The 18,912-nt window shown below is 35.9% G+C and overlaps 1 protein-coding gene across 2 annotated transcripts in view; it reads left to right on the top strand.

Moving 5' to 3' along the window:
- Nucleotides 1-2,818: 2,818 nt before the first annotated feature.
- Nucleotides 2,819-18,912, top strand: part of LOC129269396 (fibropellin-1) — a 32,527-nt gene continuing 16,433 nt past the window's right edge. The window contains exons 1-13 of one of the 2 annotated variants that reach the window (XM_054906888.2): nt 2,819-3,015; nt 5,879-6,590; nt 10,550-10,663; nt 11,986-12,150; nt 12,697-12,882; nt 13,519-13,632; nt 14,205-14,318; nt 15,161-15,274; nt 15,697-15,810; nt 16,415-16,528; nt 17,039-17,152; nt 17,568-17,681; nt 18,108-18,221. In XM_054906888.2, coding sequence (XP_054762863.1) covers nt 6,530-6,590; nt 10,550-10,663; nt 11,986-12,150; nt 12,697-12,882; nt 13,519-13,632; nt 14,205-14,318; nt 15,161-15,274; nt 15,697-15,810; nt 16,415-16,528; nt 17,039-17,152; nt 17,568-17,681; nt 18,108-18,221 — 1,438 coding nt within the window. In that variant the 5' untranslated portion in view covers nt 2,819-3,015; nt 5,879-6,529. Of the gene's footprint in view, nt 3,016-5,878; nt 6,591-10,549; nt 10,664-11,985; nt 12,151-12,696; nt 12,883-13,518; nt 13,633-14,204; nt 14,319-15,160; nt 15,275-15,696; nt 15,811-16,414; nt 16,529-17,038; nt 17,153-17,567; nt 17,682-18,107; nt 18,222-18,912 lie in introns of those variants that run through there. The other variant, XM_054906889.2, reaches the window with a different exon arrangement.

Below are 18,912 nucleotides of genomic sequence, written 5' to 3'. Positions count from 1 at the left end.
AAACAATTAAGAAATGCAAGAATAATGAGAAAAGGAATATTAAGAAGGAGAACATTAAAACAAACTCAGAACTTTTCAGATTGTAACTAACATATCAATAACAATAATACATAGTAAACATAATTATTCAAGTGATTAAAGAATATTATAAAAACTTATTCAAAGATATATTTGTTTATTATTTCTCTTGATGAGGTGAGGGTTGGGTGATTTCGTAATTTATTTCTAACAAATATCTCCCCCAAACATGCCAAATTATAATAAATTCTTAAGTATTATTTTTTTAATTCTTATGTATTTCTTTTTATTCAAACCTTTGTTTTTTTATTGTTTTTCCCTCATGAACTTTGTCGGGGACCCTTTTGCGATTTTAAATAGCACAAAATAAATCAATTTAATCGAACAAAAGTAAAAATAATCATACATTTATGATTTTTTGTTGAAAAACACAATTTGCATTGATTTTGCACACGGAATCACGTTTTTGAGCAATTTTTGGTCTGACATGCATTTACAAAATGTTGCATAATTTCGGAGCCGCGTACCCTGAAAGCAAGAAAGAAAGAAAGAAAGAAAAAAGGAAGAAATAAAAAGATGAGATATTTGCAATGATTCTCCAGCGACGGAAAATCCGCAATCATCTTATTAATATTATCCCTTAATCATATGGTTTTTATAGACCAATAAGCCCTTCCATTGAGTAATAAAAATCGTCTTGCTTTCTTTTCTCTGCTTATTATAACAAAATCCTGTGAACCAATTCCATTTATGGTATGTCTGTACCCTGAACGTTTATTTTTAGTTCATTTCGAAAATGTACTATTTGCTTTTGCCCGACCAGCACTCCCAACTCTTCATAATGTGTCTCTTTCACGCTTCCCATTATTCATATACATGCCTATGTTATGTAATATAAAATGCATGAATGTCATTTTTTATTGTTCAAGATGACTATAATTGTTTTCTTTCAGAGCGGGTGTAAAATAATTTGTGGATGTATTGAAGGTTCATTATGATTTTTCTTTATAGGAAATTACATTTCATGATTTTTTTAAACGATATATGAGGAAGCTGCTCGTGTATGACGTCACAACAAAATGAAATTCTAAAAGTTTTTTTGTAATCTTCATGAATTTTCCTCAAATCTTCAGCAATATTGTTTTATTATTATTTTTGATATTTTCTAAAACAAACTTACAACTTACAACAAAGATGGTGTGAACTTCCCCTTTGATTATATCACTCAATCATGCATGTAAATGCAGTTTACGGAACTCTCCAGGGCGCACCTACTCCTATTGCATAACCCGAACGAAACCTATGAAATGTCGCTAATACCTCGGTCACATTTGCTCTATATATACGACGGGCGTACGGCAAGTCGAAAACAGCCGTTTTAATATTTTTTTGCACCAGCTATATAATAGGTGGTTTAAAGAAAAAAATGAATATAACGGCTGTTTTCGACTCGCCGAACGGTCGCCGTAGATCAAATGTGACCGAGGTACAAGAGTTACACAACTTTGAAAAGGATTGTTCATATGGACCTCCGATTAAAGACTAACGAGTCAGTGGCGCCGTACGTATCTAGGTGTGAACAGCGGGAGGGGGTGGGCTGAAAAAAAAGTTACAAAGGAAGAACAAAATGAACAAAAACTTTAAAAGGGGCAAAGTTAAAGCTGATGACTGAGAAAACATAATTGTCAAAATCAACCAGAAAATTTGCTAGATTTTATTAACTGATCTGGCGAATTCGATGACGTATATGGGTTCGACGCATATTCAAATAAATTTATTCAAGTATTCATATATTCATCTTTTCTGTGAAATTATTTAAATAATCTTTTTTTAGAGTGTATGATTATAAAAAACGAAAACATGATATTGTTACTGAGCGTAGCTATTACATCCATGCAGACATATCGCGCCCCCCCCCCCCAAAAAAAAAAACTAACTACCGCAACACCAGCATCAAAATCTTGAGGGGAAACCAAACATTTTCAATTGAACAGTCAATGTTTTGATTGCTATTCCAGGGACATGTATGTCGTCATACTTAGGCAGTTTATCACAATCAGAAGGAGTTCAATCTTTTCTCTGTTCCGAATTACAATTGGGAAAGGGGTGGAACGAGAGCCATTGACTGCAGTAAGGATTTTAGCTTTCCTCATTCATTCTCGTGATATTTTTGAAAAGGTTATTGAAAAGGCGAAAATGACAGCGTGGCCTGAAAGATTTTTTTTCTCCAATTCTTCCTCCTATCCTCTATTCATAATTTTTCTCTATCCTCTCCTTCCCCATTTTCTTCATTATCCTTATTTTTTTTTTTTTGTGGGCTGGAAATAGGGGGGGGGGGGGTGCTCGCTTCGCCCCTGGATCCGCACATGCCCTTGAACAATCTTCAAAGTCACTTTCGACTAATCAGGAGGTGAGCTTTCATCAAATGGAAATCTATAGGAAATGTAGATCAAGAATAAAAATAAGAAATTATAATAATGTTCCGACTATGCATAATTGTATTTAGAACTTATCCTCACATTTTCACTTTAAGGTTTTCATTAAAAGAATCATTTACTTCCGGTCCTCATTCATAACCGCACACTGGCCAGTGGTATTTTATCTTATTTTCTAATATATTGTATTTTATCAAAGAATCTCTTGCGTATTGTGGTCCTTAACAATAATTCGGGGATCTAACGATAACTCCAGCCGACAGGTCTTCTATAGGTTGTTCTATTCACCTTGCAATTTTCAAGTACGTTGCAAGAGTTTCACGCTTTTGGCAGGTATTTCTCAAAATGATGTAGAAATCACACGCACTTTTATAGCGTCCTTTGTATTCAAGGAGTACTGAAGTTACTTCTACCAAGAAGATTCTATGACTGGAGTTCCAACAGGCAACAAATTTATTCAAGCAGCTGTTCATTTCTAATGAAGCACAAAAGAAAGAACGGCAATAAGGACCTTTTGATGTCCGCCTTCGAAGCCACCAGTTTCAGTGAAGAAAGCAGAGGGGTGAAATTTTACGAATATCCATTTGTATCAATTTTCCATCTTTCATATTAATAAACAAACTGAAATTTGAATGCATGACAAAACATCAATAACCAAGCACTATTACGACGAGATATTTGCCCAGATTATATCAATTAACCTGTAATTAGTGAAAAAAGAAAGAATTTGATCTTTACTGAAACCATATTTTAACACTTTTCCGATCGTTTGCGAAAATTTCAAATGTGGTCTGTAGAATATTGTTGTTCATTACTGTATATGCCAGATGAGTTCCCGCACATGCCCAGTCGAGCAAATTTGAGTCATATTTCAGGACATATTGCATAGTTTATTTTCGCATGCCTCCGAATTATGTACTACACATATAACCAGACCAAGATGCGGCGAAAAAGTAATTATCATCACAAAAGCATATTTCCCTTTATGTATGACCTATAGCTGCGGAGTCATGCGGGAATCATTTGTCTACACAATTGCAAGAGATGTTGAGCAAAGTGCATGCCTGACATACTTTCTGCTGGCGGCTTTTAACCTTATTCAAAGAGATTTTATTTGCTGTTACTCCATCTCATTTGAAACCTCCTTGCTTATACATTACTTGTCAATACACCTCTCAAATTCACCCAATTTGAGGCATATAACTTACCATGATTTCGCGTTGGTCTTCGCTGTGCCAGAGCATGCGTTTATTTATTCTTCTGGAAATACGTAAAAACAACAATTTAACTGTTACACCTTGATTTCAGTTCACATTTTTGTGCGTGTACTCAACTTATTTTACACCATACACCTGGATAAGGAATACTATTAAACAAAGATGAATTGTCATTCAAATGGGTGGTAAAATAAACGGGACACATCCCATGCGCTTGCTTGCAGGGAGGGGTAAATTTTAAAAGATAGTGTCATGTTCTTCCGTAAATTATGGGGGGGGGGGGGTGATAGCAAATGCCACCACCCTACCTGAAATATTAGGGGGATATATCATTCCGTCTTTCCGGGATCGACACCAATAATCCAGGGCCATGGGAACGATTTTTGAGAGGGGCCTGATGTAAATTTGAAAAGAAAAAAAAAAGGAGACCAGGGTAGCGTTTCATCATCATTTTCGTCCGACAAGTTGTCAGACTTGACAACTTTTCTTGATGTTGATTGGCTAAGAAGCATTGTTACTATGGTAACTGTCGGATAAAACGTCCGACAACTCCTTACATGAAACGCTCCCCTGATCGCTACAAAATGGAAATATTGGTCCCGAGAGATATGAAAAGCCAAAAAAGGGATTTCACTACAAAGAGAAGGTCATTATCAATTTGTTTCACACCTTCCAGAATTCCAGTCGGTGCTTCCTATGAAATATAATACACGCAACACCCAAGGAAAATCTGGGGGGTGCTTCAGCACCCCCGCTTCACAGGGCCATGCAATAATCATGTCAGGATGTATTTGCAGGACATTGATGTAAAAATTTGACGAAACTGAAAATCTAGGTAAATGAGAAAGTTAACTGAATTGCAATCAAGGGCAATAAGCTGTAGTGTGTATATCCCATCCAATGTCTTACATACTCGTTGAAGATGGATAACTTATTGAAATAATAGAAATATATAAAAATGAAAATGAAAAAAAAATCCATATTTTATTGTTCGAAATAGACATGAAATGAAATACTTCGAAAATTTGCTTTGCTCAATAAGGGCTCGACAGCGGCTGTGCAGCGCCAGATCGACGAGGCTAGTATCAAGAATATTCAGTATAATATCGTTTTTTCTTTTTTGTTTTTTTGCTTTACAATAGTGCCTACATTTGTCAACTTGGATACTATTCGGATTCCCCCATCTGATGCTCTTTACTTTAACCTCTTTACCCGTTCCTCTTTTAACTTTCTTTCTGAACACAACATCAACAGTTTCCCATGAAGAACCCCATCAAATCTCCCAATATAACAAAATTCATCTAAAACCAAGCATAAGATATACATGTAGCGAGGGTTGTTAGAAAGCATTCGTTTCTGAAAAGAAAAGTCCATCCAAACATAAAGTTGATTTGAAGAAAGAGAGAAAACCCCAACAAGAATAACATTGAAAATTTCCATCAAAGTCGGATGTAAAGTAAAAGAGTTATGACATATTTATTTTTTCGCTGAATTTCCCAAAACATCATCATGCACACCCTGGTCGGTATGCAAAAGAGGGGACTTTCTCACTATTTCAACCACTTACCATTTCTTTTGCATTTTATCAATGGAATATTCTAATTTTCTCCTCATTGTCATATGAAATATATTTTCATTTCTTCCTGAACATGTAGAATTGCCATAATTTTAACATTTTGTGGTTCGGTCAAGTTGACCCTCAGTCTAAAATCTGTTAAAATTGAAATATTGTATAATTTAAACAATAAAAACAAATACGAGAGTGAGTGACGGCCATCATCAGTTGTGCATACACCAGTTTTGTGAATAATAAGCGAAAATTTAAAGTCTCCTAACTTTATTATTTTACGTCAGATTTTCATGTTTTTTTCCCCAACGGTACGCTTGTTTGATTTTTCCATATTAATACAAATATATTTTTGGGGGGTAGGCCTAGACTTGACCTTTAACATAATAAATGTTTATTTCAATAAAAAGCTACATGTCGCCTGTGATTTTCAAATCAAACGTTGAGCTTTTGTGCTCGGATAAAGGGGATGAAAAATCTATGCAAAACAGCCTTTCGTTCCCGTACTTACTTCATTCATTGTAAACGTGAATAGGACCAGTAAGGTGTTTACGCTACCGAAACAAATAGCCCCTTGAATCCCATATAATCTTAAGAATTCCATGACAATGATATTCTTAGATTCGGGATTATCTTTTCAGTAAACTGCCCCGAATTCCTTGAGGAGGTAATGAATTAACATCTCAAAAGGAGGACGCAACAGTTTCAACAGGCATAGAAGCCCTTGATCCCACCCCTTTCTTGGTCTCTGTGGAATCTATGTCAAAAGATTTTGAAGCAAAGATCGCTTTTCGTAAAGACCCATTCAGTGATCAACAATAGAAAACAGCTTTTGTCTGGATGTGGTGGGGGTGGGGGAGCTAGGAAGGAGTATTGAATCATCGCAGCCGATGAAAGTGAACGCGAACTGTAAAGAGGGGTGTTTGGCAAACAAGAAGATGGGCGCGGTTCGGATTCGGCTCTGGATTAGGCACGCATGACAGGTTCGCGTGTCTTGTCTTGGAGCTCCCATCCAGTTCTTCAACTGTGCTAGTCTACTGGAGCATGGTGAGCCAAGGAAAGGGGTGGAGCGATACAAATCTTACCTAACGTCAAAAGCACTTCACTTGCCACAACGGAACGACAGGAGACGGAGGAGCCGTTGGTATAATTGGTGGACTACATCGCTTGGTGCAGTTTCGTTCGAGCGACATTGTTCCCGCATTGGCTACCTCATCCATCAAGTTATTTTTGACCTACCTTCGTGAAAGGTCGTGTTTCTATTTCTTTTTTGAAGAACATACGCTCCCAACATGAGGACGGGTGTATTAGCTGTTTTGCTTCTCAGTGTAATAGCTGTGACATATGGACAGGGTAAGAAACACTACACTTTTTATTTTATAACAGTCATATGTCACACGTCTATGTAAGCCCAATGACAATATCATATTGCGATATTAATATTCTAACTTATGCGGTGGGCACTAGCTCTCAATTATACAATTACTTCTGACCTGTAAATTTGATTTAAGAAAGAAATAGTTACGATAATGTATTGAACATTTTCGTTCATTTACAAAGTTTATAGCTCTTACCCCAGCTCTGATCGATTATGGAAGGGATGCTGGTGTAAAAGAATAAGATTTTCTCAGTGTAGGAAAGGGCATATATGTCGAAATTAAGCATCCGGGAAAGGGGTGCATGTGAGGATTAATCTTCAAAGCATTATAAGTCATTAAATGTGTGAACATTCTGATCTAATAAACTCGGCATTGGCCTAAATAGGACAACGAACTCTGAAGGCAATAAGCATTATATATTTCGCTCGTTTCAATTCCTCCGCTCCGATTGGCGGGTAGTTCCGCGTGTAAAACTTGACGTCGATCCCTAGAGGTATCAAGAGAGATATAGTTTGCTTCGTTTGCTTCATCAAATTTACATTCATATACAGATTATTGATAAATTCATAAATGCGCAAAATTATAAGGGCGTGCACATTCTGCCATTAATACACGTAGGTAAAATGAATTTAAAGAGGTTACAGAATGCAATACCTTTCAATAAAAGGTAATACGTAACACTTTAAATAAGTTGTAAATGAGAAAATTAAACCGATAGTTATGGGTCTTTTAGGTGCAATGGATAGGACATAGGTGATGGTATTAATGTTTAATAGGAAAACCGGTATATGCAATCTATTATCCATTTAAGTTAACGTGATCATGCTCCCTTGATACTCTGATGATGTAATAAAACGACTACATGATAGTTGTTGTTTGGCTAAACATAATTTCAATTTAAGATTTCTACAATGATAATGTTTATACTTTATATAGAGTAATGTACAGTAAGTAATTGACCTTTTATTGACATTTGATTCGATAGTACCAGTACCGCTTTAACCGGTGCGGCACTTCATCAATACTTTTCATGGTCACTCATCCACGATCAGTCTGTAACAAGACCAAAACAAAACCTTGTTATGAATGACTTTCTTAGCATGTTTACTCAGACGGGTAAAAAACAAAACGAAGATAGGAATAGACGGGATATAAGAAACTTGATGGAAATGTGTGTAAATTAGAACGTTCATAAATTCACTTTATTTCCTTTCACAGAGTATGACCAATGAAGTGATGTAATTCTCTTTTTTAAAGGCTATGCTCTGATAGTATACAAAGTGATTACTGATATGAGAATTATTGTCACAATAATTTATTAATGGCGACGTATAAACGCGGTAGTATGACGGTTAGTCATGACGAGTTAACGAAAAGTTGACGTCATAATGTAAAGATCAGTTGAGGAACACTGGGATGAGCACGCCTCCTACAATGCAATTCATTCAGAGAAAGTGTTTTATGTAATGAGGTGGATGGCGACTGACCACGCCCATTTTGTGCCCCTTGATATTAGATCAGGTTAATGAGAAACCTATCGGTCTAGTCACTTTTTACGCTATAATATCTATAATATTTATTTCCCTCGTTCATTAGTCAAATATTTATATCCACAAACCATGTATTCGTAAATTACATGTTCTTTTCCAATCCTTGTATTCACTTACACATTGTGGTTTATATTCAATGTGAATGGCAAATATACATTTGGAAGACAAACATTGAAACGGGAAGAATTTCTTCCACAAAATGATTTCATCTCTAGCGATGCAACAGTTATTTCATACGCAAGGACTATTGAATACACTCATTATAAAACCAGGTCTAGTTATATCGTCCTTGGATCAGGAAACGATCTTAAGACATTCTTTAAGACTGCTGCTGTTGCCAATATCTGGTCTGGTCTATAGTCCCATTTTCCCATTTAACGTTACTGGGTCGTGAAAGCAAATAAGAAAATCTGTAAATAATGCTACTAAAACTAACTTTGCTAGCTATTTACTTTCGCTTCTTTTCGAGTACATTGAGGACAAAGATCTTTTCATAGTATTCTCGGGGACGATTATAGCTGCATGAATTGATAACATTGTAAATGATTAGGCACATAAGTGAATGCAGAAAAAGTAGCGTATCCTATTTTCAATTGGCCATAAATGTTCGTAACAAACTCCTGCATCAAAAACAATTTCTATGAAGGTTCAATTTTCTGTACAATAAGCCTATTAAGATGTTCCTCTCCCGGAAGCGTAGGTATCCCTGAACTTTAAATTTGATATATTGACAAAATGATGGGTATAATTTGACCTATTTCTTTCTGATTTTATAAGAACCATCAAAGTTACTGAAATTTGTAGCCCAACATAATGATAAGTTATCTTAAATTAAATTCAACTATACCTCCGCTGTATTGTAACTTATAGAAAATTATCAATGATTTTACCTTTGGAAATGCATGTTGAATTGAATTGCTATAGCAACTCGGTAAGCAAAACTTTGACGAGTGTACCGTCTAACAAGGTTTTGATATGATTTTCTCTATTACTTCTCATGTCATTTAACTTGATAAGTTTTTTCATGCTTTGCCATGTTGACCAATAATTGGTGTTATCGACGCGGAATCTGTTTCCTGGTTAAATCTGATTTTTTTTTTTTGACCAAAACTGTATTAAAAGTGTACAATCCATAATTATATAACGATTAATATCCTTGGCTAGTCATATGATGTCCGGCATCATTGGTTTCATATCATGCATGTCAACTTTCTTTGTAATCTAGATGTTCAGTCATGATGAATTAGCGACATCTCTGAATGTGAAGCGACGCAGTACCGATATGCATTTTAGGGTGAAAATATATGTTCAAAGTAAACCGAGACACGTGTTTAGAAGTAAGCCTGCATTCCACGATGTTCTGAGTATCGGCAATTTCTACATTCTATTCATTTTCATCCAGCTCTAAACAAATTACAAAAGCGTGAACTGGCGCCAAAAACTGGGACGAATTCTTCCCTACTTTAATTCACGTTATACAAAGTCAGGGTGGGGTCATTAGCTCCTCGGCAATTGAAATTCCTGAAGACTGAAGTTACGTAATGGTTGAAAAGAGGTATTCTCTCTGTACATATTACATATAATGCATAATCCGTTTCTGGTTGAAGAAGCCAGAGGGTGCAGCGTGCTTTTGAAACCGGTTTCCCGAATAATTACATGCATCTCGATAAAAACTGGCATTCACTGGTCATTTTATTCGTGTTCAATTTGGGCGGTGGTGTGCTTTCCATTGTTTGAAAACTTGGTACTTCTATAAATTAACTCTACATTCTTTGCACAGTAAAATCAGATCATTTATTTATTCATTTATAAGAAAATATTTATACAGGATAAAATAATCAGCTCAATTGCTGTTTGACATCAATGTCCTTATTTAACAAGGTTAAAAAACCCCGTAAAGTTACAATATCATGATGCAAATACATACAAATATTTAAAACAGCAGTATCCACACTCTGATGACGAAGTGACAATTCAAGACTCTAGGAACCTAAACAGTAATGGCACCTTTATGCAAGTTAAAATTTCACAAAGAAAAAACAAATAGCTCTCCAAAAGGGCAGCCATACACTCCTCAACCACCCAAAGCGCCAAATCAGCAAAAAAAAAAAATTATGCAAATACACATACTTCAATTCGTAGACGACTTTCAGGTGGCATGGACAATTCAAGGGATACCAAAATTAGCAACATGTTGGTCAGTGGTTATAAAAGCACAACTGTTACTTAAAATTTCACCTACGGCAATAAATATTTATCAAACGTGAAACCAAATGAGACTTAATAAAAAAAGACTTTTTGTTCAATCGAATTGTTAAATTAAGAATCCGTAAGAATGAATACGTTATAGAAATAAACTTTCATTTTTTTCCTTAACTTCCAGGTGAGTGTGACAGCGATCCGTGTGAAAATGGATCAACGTGTCAGGAAGGTGACGGCTCATACATATGCCAATGTATGATGGGATTCGACGGACAAAATTGCGAAAGGTTTACAGGTAATCTGAATTCAATAATTCTATAACTTTCTATAGTTAGTGTTTACAATCATGAAATTTATTTCTTTATTTCGTTATATTATTCATTATTATCATTAATATGTTATTTATTTATTTAATTAATTAATTTATTCATTCATTTAATATTAGTATTAGTATTATTATTAATATTATTATTATTTTTTTTTTTTGGGGGGGGGGGCATTAATGTATAAATTAATCCAGCATTGCTCTATTGAGACTAGTAGGAGCTGAAAAACTCTACCCGCAAAGTAAGCCAAGCTAGCTGAAACCTTAAAGGAGAATGAAACTCTTGGAGCAAGTTAGCTTTTGTGAAAGCAGAAAAATCAAAGAATAAGATCAACAAAAGTTTGAGTAAAATAGAACTAGCAATAGAAGACTTATGAGCATTTGAATGTCGAGATCACTAATGCTATGGAGATCCTCCCATTGGCAATGCGACCAAGATCTATGATGTCACAGATGAACAACTCTCCCCTTTTGGACGCTGAAAATATACCCCAAAACATCTCTTTTTGCTCATTCTAATCATATGACAAACGATTCATCAATGATATAATGTTGTGAAACCTCTGTACTTGTCCTCTCATAAAGAGAACACCTCACCTTGTGATAGACTCTATAAAAGTGAGAATATAAGTGAAATAAGTACTAAAGTAATGAGGGAGTTGTACGTGTGTGACATCACAGATCTTGGTCGCATTGCCAATGGGAGGATCTACATGGCATTAGTGATCTCAATATTCAAATGCTCATAACTTTCTTATTATTCATTCAATCTTCCTCAAACTTTCAACAATATGTTTCTTTGATTTTTCTCTTTGATATGGATTCAGCTGGTTTCAAGGGTTTCATTCTCCTTTAACTTGAGAAGTTACTACACGCGACATTTTGAAAGGAACTGAATACAAGACTGCCCTTTATCATCAGATCGTGTTTGCAGTGCTGTATAATATGATTATGATATACTATTCTGATTGTTGTGTGCATAAACATAATGAAAGCACCAGGGGGTTTCGAAGGGTGGAGTTGAAGAATGACCCAAATGCTAGCTTAATTTTCTTTTAAAAAATGACAATGTGAATATTGCATCACGGCCCATAATCAAGACATTTGTTCGAGGCTTCCCGTATTTACCCACCCCTTTCTATTTTATCATTAAACAGAGATTAATGATAGGTAGATTGGTACTCCTTCCAATTATCTAGAACAACCCCAGCAGACGTGAAAACAATTCGATACATATAATAGTCTAAACCTGACATTGACATATTGGCTTTATTCCTTACAATATAAATCAGGTTCAAATTGTGGATACAACGTGTTTGATTCCAGCGGTATGATTGATTCACCAAACTACCCTGCCATGTACAATAACCGTGCTGATTGTCTGTACCTTGTCCGAATCAACAAGGCCCGAAGTATCACATTCACCATCGAAGACTTCATGACTGAGATCTTCAAAGGTAAGTAGAACAAGACAAAGGCGGCAAATGCCTTTTCTTTTATTCTATCCGAATCTCATCTGTGTTTTGCAGTTCTGTCAGGCTATATATATGTCAGGCTATCATATCAGGCCACTCCCTCGGAGGGCATTTTGTCTGGATTTTGTGTTTAAAACATCGTTCTATCAAACGTTTAATCCCTTACTACGACATGAATATTGGAGGCCCAACAATATTTATTATATGCGTTTATTATGTCGCAATCAAGAAAACAAACACAAGGGTAGATGTCACAGGGCATTCAAATTGCAGAAAATTCTCAATACATATATACTCAACAACTTTTCCCCAACATTCAGGGAATGTTATTTGGTGTTTCATGATGCAACATTTGTTATGTATATCAGCGCCAAGATCCGATGTGATTTTTTTTCTCATGCATAATAACATCAACCTCGATATCAGTTCCCACAGCTTTATAAGATTTGATAACGACGACGGAGTCGCTCCTTCCCTTTGAAGTAATTATAATAAACATTTTGAAACTCCTATCTCTCTATATCCTAGATGTTGTCGAGTATGGTATTGGTCCCGATGCCGATTTCAACCAGGCACTTGGCGCTTTCGAAGGTAACCTAACAGCCGACAATAATATCCCTGCTCCCTTCACTGTCAATGGCGATCAGGCTTGGTTCATCTTCAGTACTGATCGTAACATCGTCAACAGGGGATTCAGAATTACATTCACATCAGGTAAGAATACAGGGCCGATTCGCCATTCTGTATCCCTCAATGGGGGAAACTCAGATATCGTGAATGAAGAACCATGCCGCTTTGAATCATTTGCCTAGTTTATTTGGTCTGTCTATCGTTAAGAACAACGTATATGCCTAATTTCCATCACCCTTTTGTCCCGAATCTGTGTGGTCCACCAGAATGGTAAAATCTAACTAGATACATTTTTAGTTGCATCCTAAGAACTGATTTCACATATCTGCCAAGATCATTAACACGAGGTATGGCAGTAGGTAGCCTATTTCGAATACACACTGAATTACACCCACCTTCTTCAAATAACTAATGAAAACATAAATGAAAGACAATCATCCTAAAACTCGGGTGAGTAATAGCCTTTATGGTTGCTAAAATTTTTCAATAAATGCAAATAAAGGACTTATCAAACTGTTTTAAGAACCAACAACCAAGGAGAAAAGAATAAACAAACCCTTACAAAGGAAGAATGTTAGCCCCTCCTAGAATTTAAACAAGTAATACTCAGAATCCATCAAAACATTATTCATCTATAGTTGTACAGGGGTCAGTAATTATTTCGGTTTTGGCTGTTCGACTAACAATTAATTCTCCCACCCCCTTTTTTTTTTTTTACAGACGGAGATGATTGTGATCCTAACCTTTGTCAGAATGGTGCCGCCTGTACAGATTTGGTGAACGATTATGAGTGTACATGTCCTCCAGGATTTACCGGAGACAACTGCGAAATTGGTAAGTACATCCACCAGAAAAAGGGTACCCTGATAAACAGAGGAGAATATAAAACTACTACACCAGTGTGAGATAGCTATCTTGCACTGTTGGTAATCAAACTCCGTGGTGTATGCTTTATCCAAACCGATGTTCTGTACAACGTATATTTCCACGGTGTATAGTGAAAGAAGTGTAAGTGAAAGAAGCACCGAACTTTCAAATGCATGTTTTGAAGCTTCATAAAAAGTATTTCTTTAACTTGTTTCATTTAGTCTCAATATTTTAAGTAATTTTAAATGATATTTTAAACAAGATCACCTGTTGATAAGGGGTTTCAACAAACAATAATCTATTCTTTATGAAGTGAAGACGTGACCGTGACTTTGAGGCACGCCAGCCATTATTCATATCACATTTCTATTTTTAGTGTTAAGGATCTTTCCTCGGGTAACTTTTAATGCAGACCGGTATTACCTTACGTCCTTACGCCCTATCAAAATCACGTACTCTTAAATGCTCTCTCTAATTAAAAAAAAATCATAAATTATAGATTATGATGAATGATATAAACCCATTCATTTAACTTGCAGATATTGACGAATGCGCCAGTGACCCCTGTCAGAACGGTGGTACTTGTATCGATGGAATCAACGGCTACGTGTGTGACTGTGTTCCAGGTTTCGACGGCGACAACTGTGAAAACAGTAAGTCTTGTTTTTATTAGAAAATGATAAAGCTTACTACTTGATCGAATGGGCTGAAGTTATTTTAGGGTGATGCTACTGTACTCAATCCTTGACCATAAGAAATCTTGAAAAGCTATGCCGGCGATTTTAATCCACGTATGTTATACGCTACTCAAAATCCTTGCATCTGATTGGCTGAGAGCAAATTAATAGTTAAAAATCACAAACAGCACTTCATAAAATGCTCTCCATGTCGTTAGCAACAGGAAACTTATGCTGGATCACTCTGCAGCACCTAGCTAACAACACTACGTATCTACTTTTATCTAATCATGTTAATCAACGCCTTTAAGGACTTTAAGCACTTTCAAGAAATGCTTGGTTTGGTTTTATTTACCGAAAAAAAATCACAATAAAATACATTGTACAAGATATAAGATTAAACATATATATGCTTAAAATGTACGGATGGATCACTTTATTGAGAGCCACTGATATAACTGCTCTGTTCTTCATAGAAAATATGCAGTGTTAAATAAGATACTGTTTACCAGGGTAGTCAATGGTGAAATATCAAATGGCACTTTGTAAATTTATCAAACCGTGTTTCGTCTGGGAACAACGCCAAAGTTACAAAAACATTACGAATTCATATATTCAATGGACAATCCGGTTCATTTGCTTATTGTATGTGGAAGTTAGCACCTGCGTCAATATAAAATCATGGATAAGCATTGCCAAGGAAAGGAATTATGGTTGGATTCAAATCAATCATCATGGAAGTCAAGCTGATAGTCAGTGCACGTACTTTCACCATGCTCACCATACTATATATTGGTTGTTTTCATTTAACTATACAGATATCAACGAGTGTGCAAGCAACCCCTGTCTGAACGGAGGTACATGTGTTGATGGCATTAACCAGTTCGAGTGTACATGTTTACCCGGATTTACTGGCGTCCGCTGTGAAATCAGTAAGTAAACTCACTACCAACCCATCCTTTAAAACTCTACAGTGACAATGTATTAGCAATTCATAATTACGAGTGTGGTAAAACATTTCGATAATGCCTTAAGTTATTCTTTCACCCGAAACCCAAGTTGGTAGATTTTCAACGTTGTAGTAAATGTATAAAGGTATTTGCTTTCATTGATAACTTATTAATATTTTAGGAATTTCATGATTCTCATTAACAAGTAACCAAAGATTCCATTAAAAAATAGCCAGCGTAATAAATTATCAGTGTTGTTGCATCATGCAGACAGACTAAAGGGGACAATCGACACCCGTTACAAAGATAACATTCCCCAACATTGACATAATTATGTTCATGTTCACGAAATGAATACCCATTGCAGATGTCTGATTTTAGATAACTGTTCCTTTTCCTCGCAGATATTGACGAATGTGCAAGTGATCCTTGCCAGAATGGTGGTGTTTGTGTCGATGGCATCAATGGATACACCTGCTCATGTCCTCTCGGATTCTCCGGAGATAACTGTGAAATCAGTAAGTGCAGCCTTGACTTGCATAATTCATTAAGGGCAACTTCGTAAAAATATGTACGTCCGACCCTTATATGTCGGGCCTTCATGAAGTTTTCTGTCTCTGATTTCTTGTTCTTTTGACAGTCTATAATGTTCTCAAGGGACTATGACTTGGTCAGTTAATGAAGTGAAGCAAACCCTGACAAAAATGGGGGTAGGACGTAAAAAGGGAAGATTATTTTATGGAATTGCCCTTAATTAAAATAGTTGGGTTACATTCTACCTCATTCTTATTTTGACAATATATAAATGCATGTCATAAATATCATTCGGACCAAGCAAATGGACATGTTTATGGTCTATTTTTTTATACAATAGATGAAGCTTTCATGAGGCATCAAACTCTATCCAGCACACTTGCCAAGGGGAATTTGCTAAACGTTTTGCACGCGGGATGATTTATTGCAGACCAAATGTGTTTTTATTAGATAAGGGTAAATAAACCCCTCCCCCACACACATTTCCCAGGTTACATAGAGACAGACTTACATATGAATGCTGACGGGAAATTGTTATGACGCCGAATCTCACCGAGTCTTATCCGTTTTGATTTGTTTATCAACCAGATAATGACGAATGTGCCAGCGGCCCCTGTCTGAATGGAGGAACGTGTGTAGATCTTGTCAATGCCTATATGTGTATCTGTGCTCCCGGCTGGACCGGTCCTACCTGTGCTGACAGTAAGTTACCCCGCTCAAACTTTACATTTTGATTGTATTAAAAAAAGCCTTTACTCCAAGGTAGTAAAATATGATCACGATTCCCAATATGGAAATATTCTAATCAATTGAGCCAATTATAAATGTAGGAATTGTATGCATTTATTCCGTTTGTAACGCAAGTTACAATCAGCGCTTTCGGATAATAAAGACAGGAGTAAGGAAGCATGTCATTAGGAAAGAGAAATGAAATTTCAATTCATTTCTGAAATTGTATTTTGGTGAGAAATATGATCAGGAGCCAATGAAGAAATAAATTAAAGCAATGTTTCTAGACAAAAGGTGTCAGAATCGATTATTACAAGCAGCTAAATAATTCTAAATGACAATAGTTGATTATATACTTTTCATTATATTTTGTTTTCATTTCCATATTTGAGGGCCGCATCTTCATGAAATATTTAACCAATTTGCCTCTACATTCATGTAACCTTCTAAAATGACGTTGCGTTGTCCCCCTTTTGTCCTCAGACATTGACGAGTGTGCTAGCGATCCCTGCCAGAACGGTGGTCAGTGTATAGATGGTGTCAACGGATACATGTGTAACTGCCAGCCAGGATACACAGGAACCCACTGCGAAACTGGTATTTTAAAAAAAATTACTTTGTTCTCGACGTGGATATTACTTGGATATTAATAACATTTACCCTTATATTTGTAATTGTATTTCTGTGTCGAGCAATGTCATGCAATCACTTTCTCATCGCAACATCTAGGGTACAAGTGACGTTGCACATTTCTTTGCAATGACCAGTGATCATACCTAAATATTTCACTACGAAGGGGTTTTACACAATCAAGAAAAAGAAAACAATAAGGATAGAGAAAGAATAGAGAATGGACAATCGTGTTGAGAGGCGACAATGTATTTTGCCCATTTTAAAAATAAATATATAAACCGCTGTTGATTCACCCCCAAATAAACTGTCCTGGATTTCGTCTCTTGACCCTTTTCATACACATTCCACTGAGAAATACACTTTTTATAACACCCAACAGACATCGACGAGTGTGCAAGCGACCCTTGTCAAAACGGAGGTACCTGTGTGGATGGGGTTAACAGATACGTCTGCAGCTGTGCTCCTGGCTATGATGGAGATAACTGCGAGAACAGTAAGGAAAAATATTTGTTTTTTTTAATGATTTTTAGAGTTTAGAGATATTGTTCATGAGATTACTTTGAAAATATTCATGGTATTGATTTATTAGTAATATAACGAGTTTTTAGCACTTTATTATCCGTATGTGCAATTTAAGAACACACAATGTAAAATTGCTGGAAACAATTTATTATTGTTGATTGTAAATAGATATTTTGAAAGGGTTTGCGTTTTATTGCTACATAAACGTTACATAATTCAGGTGGGTGCGTGTTTGTGAAATAATTATAGGATAATAGTGATGTTTCTGTCCTGTGACTCACTATACAGTGCAGAGGAAATAGGTACATATGGAAGTTCAATTGATGATATACCTTATACATAATCATATTCAAACGAAAATATTTTGTTACCGATTTTTCTTTCTCTTCATTGCTAGATATTGATGAATGTGCCAGTCGTCCCTGTCAGAATGGCGGTGTCTGCGTTGATGGAGTGAATGGATTCATCTGCAACTGCGCTGCTGGCTACACTGGAGTGCTTTGTGAAACCGGTAATGTTCAATGTTCATGAAGGATATATCTCTCTATCTTCGTGTTGATGATCAATGCACGTTGAAAGGGTCTAGAATGTCACCAGCGGGAAATGACATTTGATACAATTGATGCATATCACTATTGTTCCTTTTGAATAAAACAAAAAGGTGGCAGATATTGTAATGGGGTATGAATTATAAAAATATTTAATTCTTATAGTGGGTAAATCTACATTAACGAAAGAAAACCGAACAAACCAATGAAACTATGTGAAGTACTATTAAGTAACAACGCATTTAGTGATATTACAACGGTTATAACTTTTTTAAGTGCATTTTATTCTGAATTAGTTTATTAATTTCCATGTCTGTTTGCATAAGAAACACATTTAATCATCCTTTTTCTCCATACACGTAGTCCTGTAGCTAATTCTTCGCTAATTTTCTAAAACCTATATGTTCTACCATCATAGCTTTGTTTCTGTTCACATCGTAGTATGCTAACAATTTCGTTTTTCTTGTCTTCGTTTCTTTCAAAGTGCGGTATATCTTATACCACACTTTCATCTTTTATGGGCGAACATGGGAATTGACAACCTATTCTTGAATGAATATCTAATGCATCGCAAAGCGTGACGCTCTTGCTAGTATCCGTATTGCACCCACCTTATATCATGTGTTGACGTTACAGCAGTAATTCGTGTCTCGT

This window comes from Lytechinus pictus, chromosome 10, assembly GCF_037042905.1.
Source record: "Lytechinus pictus isolate F3 Inbred chromosome 10, Lp3.0, whole genome shotgun sequence".
In the NCBI taxonomy this organism is placed as follows: Eukaryota; Metazoa; Echinodermata; class Echinoidea; order Temnopleuroida; family Toxopneustidae; genus Lytechinus; species Lytechinus pictus.
The sequence above is the reverse complement of the archived record's forward strand: the minus strand, read 5'-3'. Positions and strand labels throughout refer to the sequence as shown.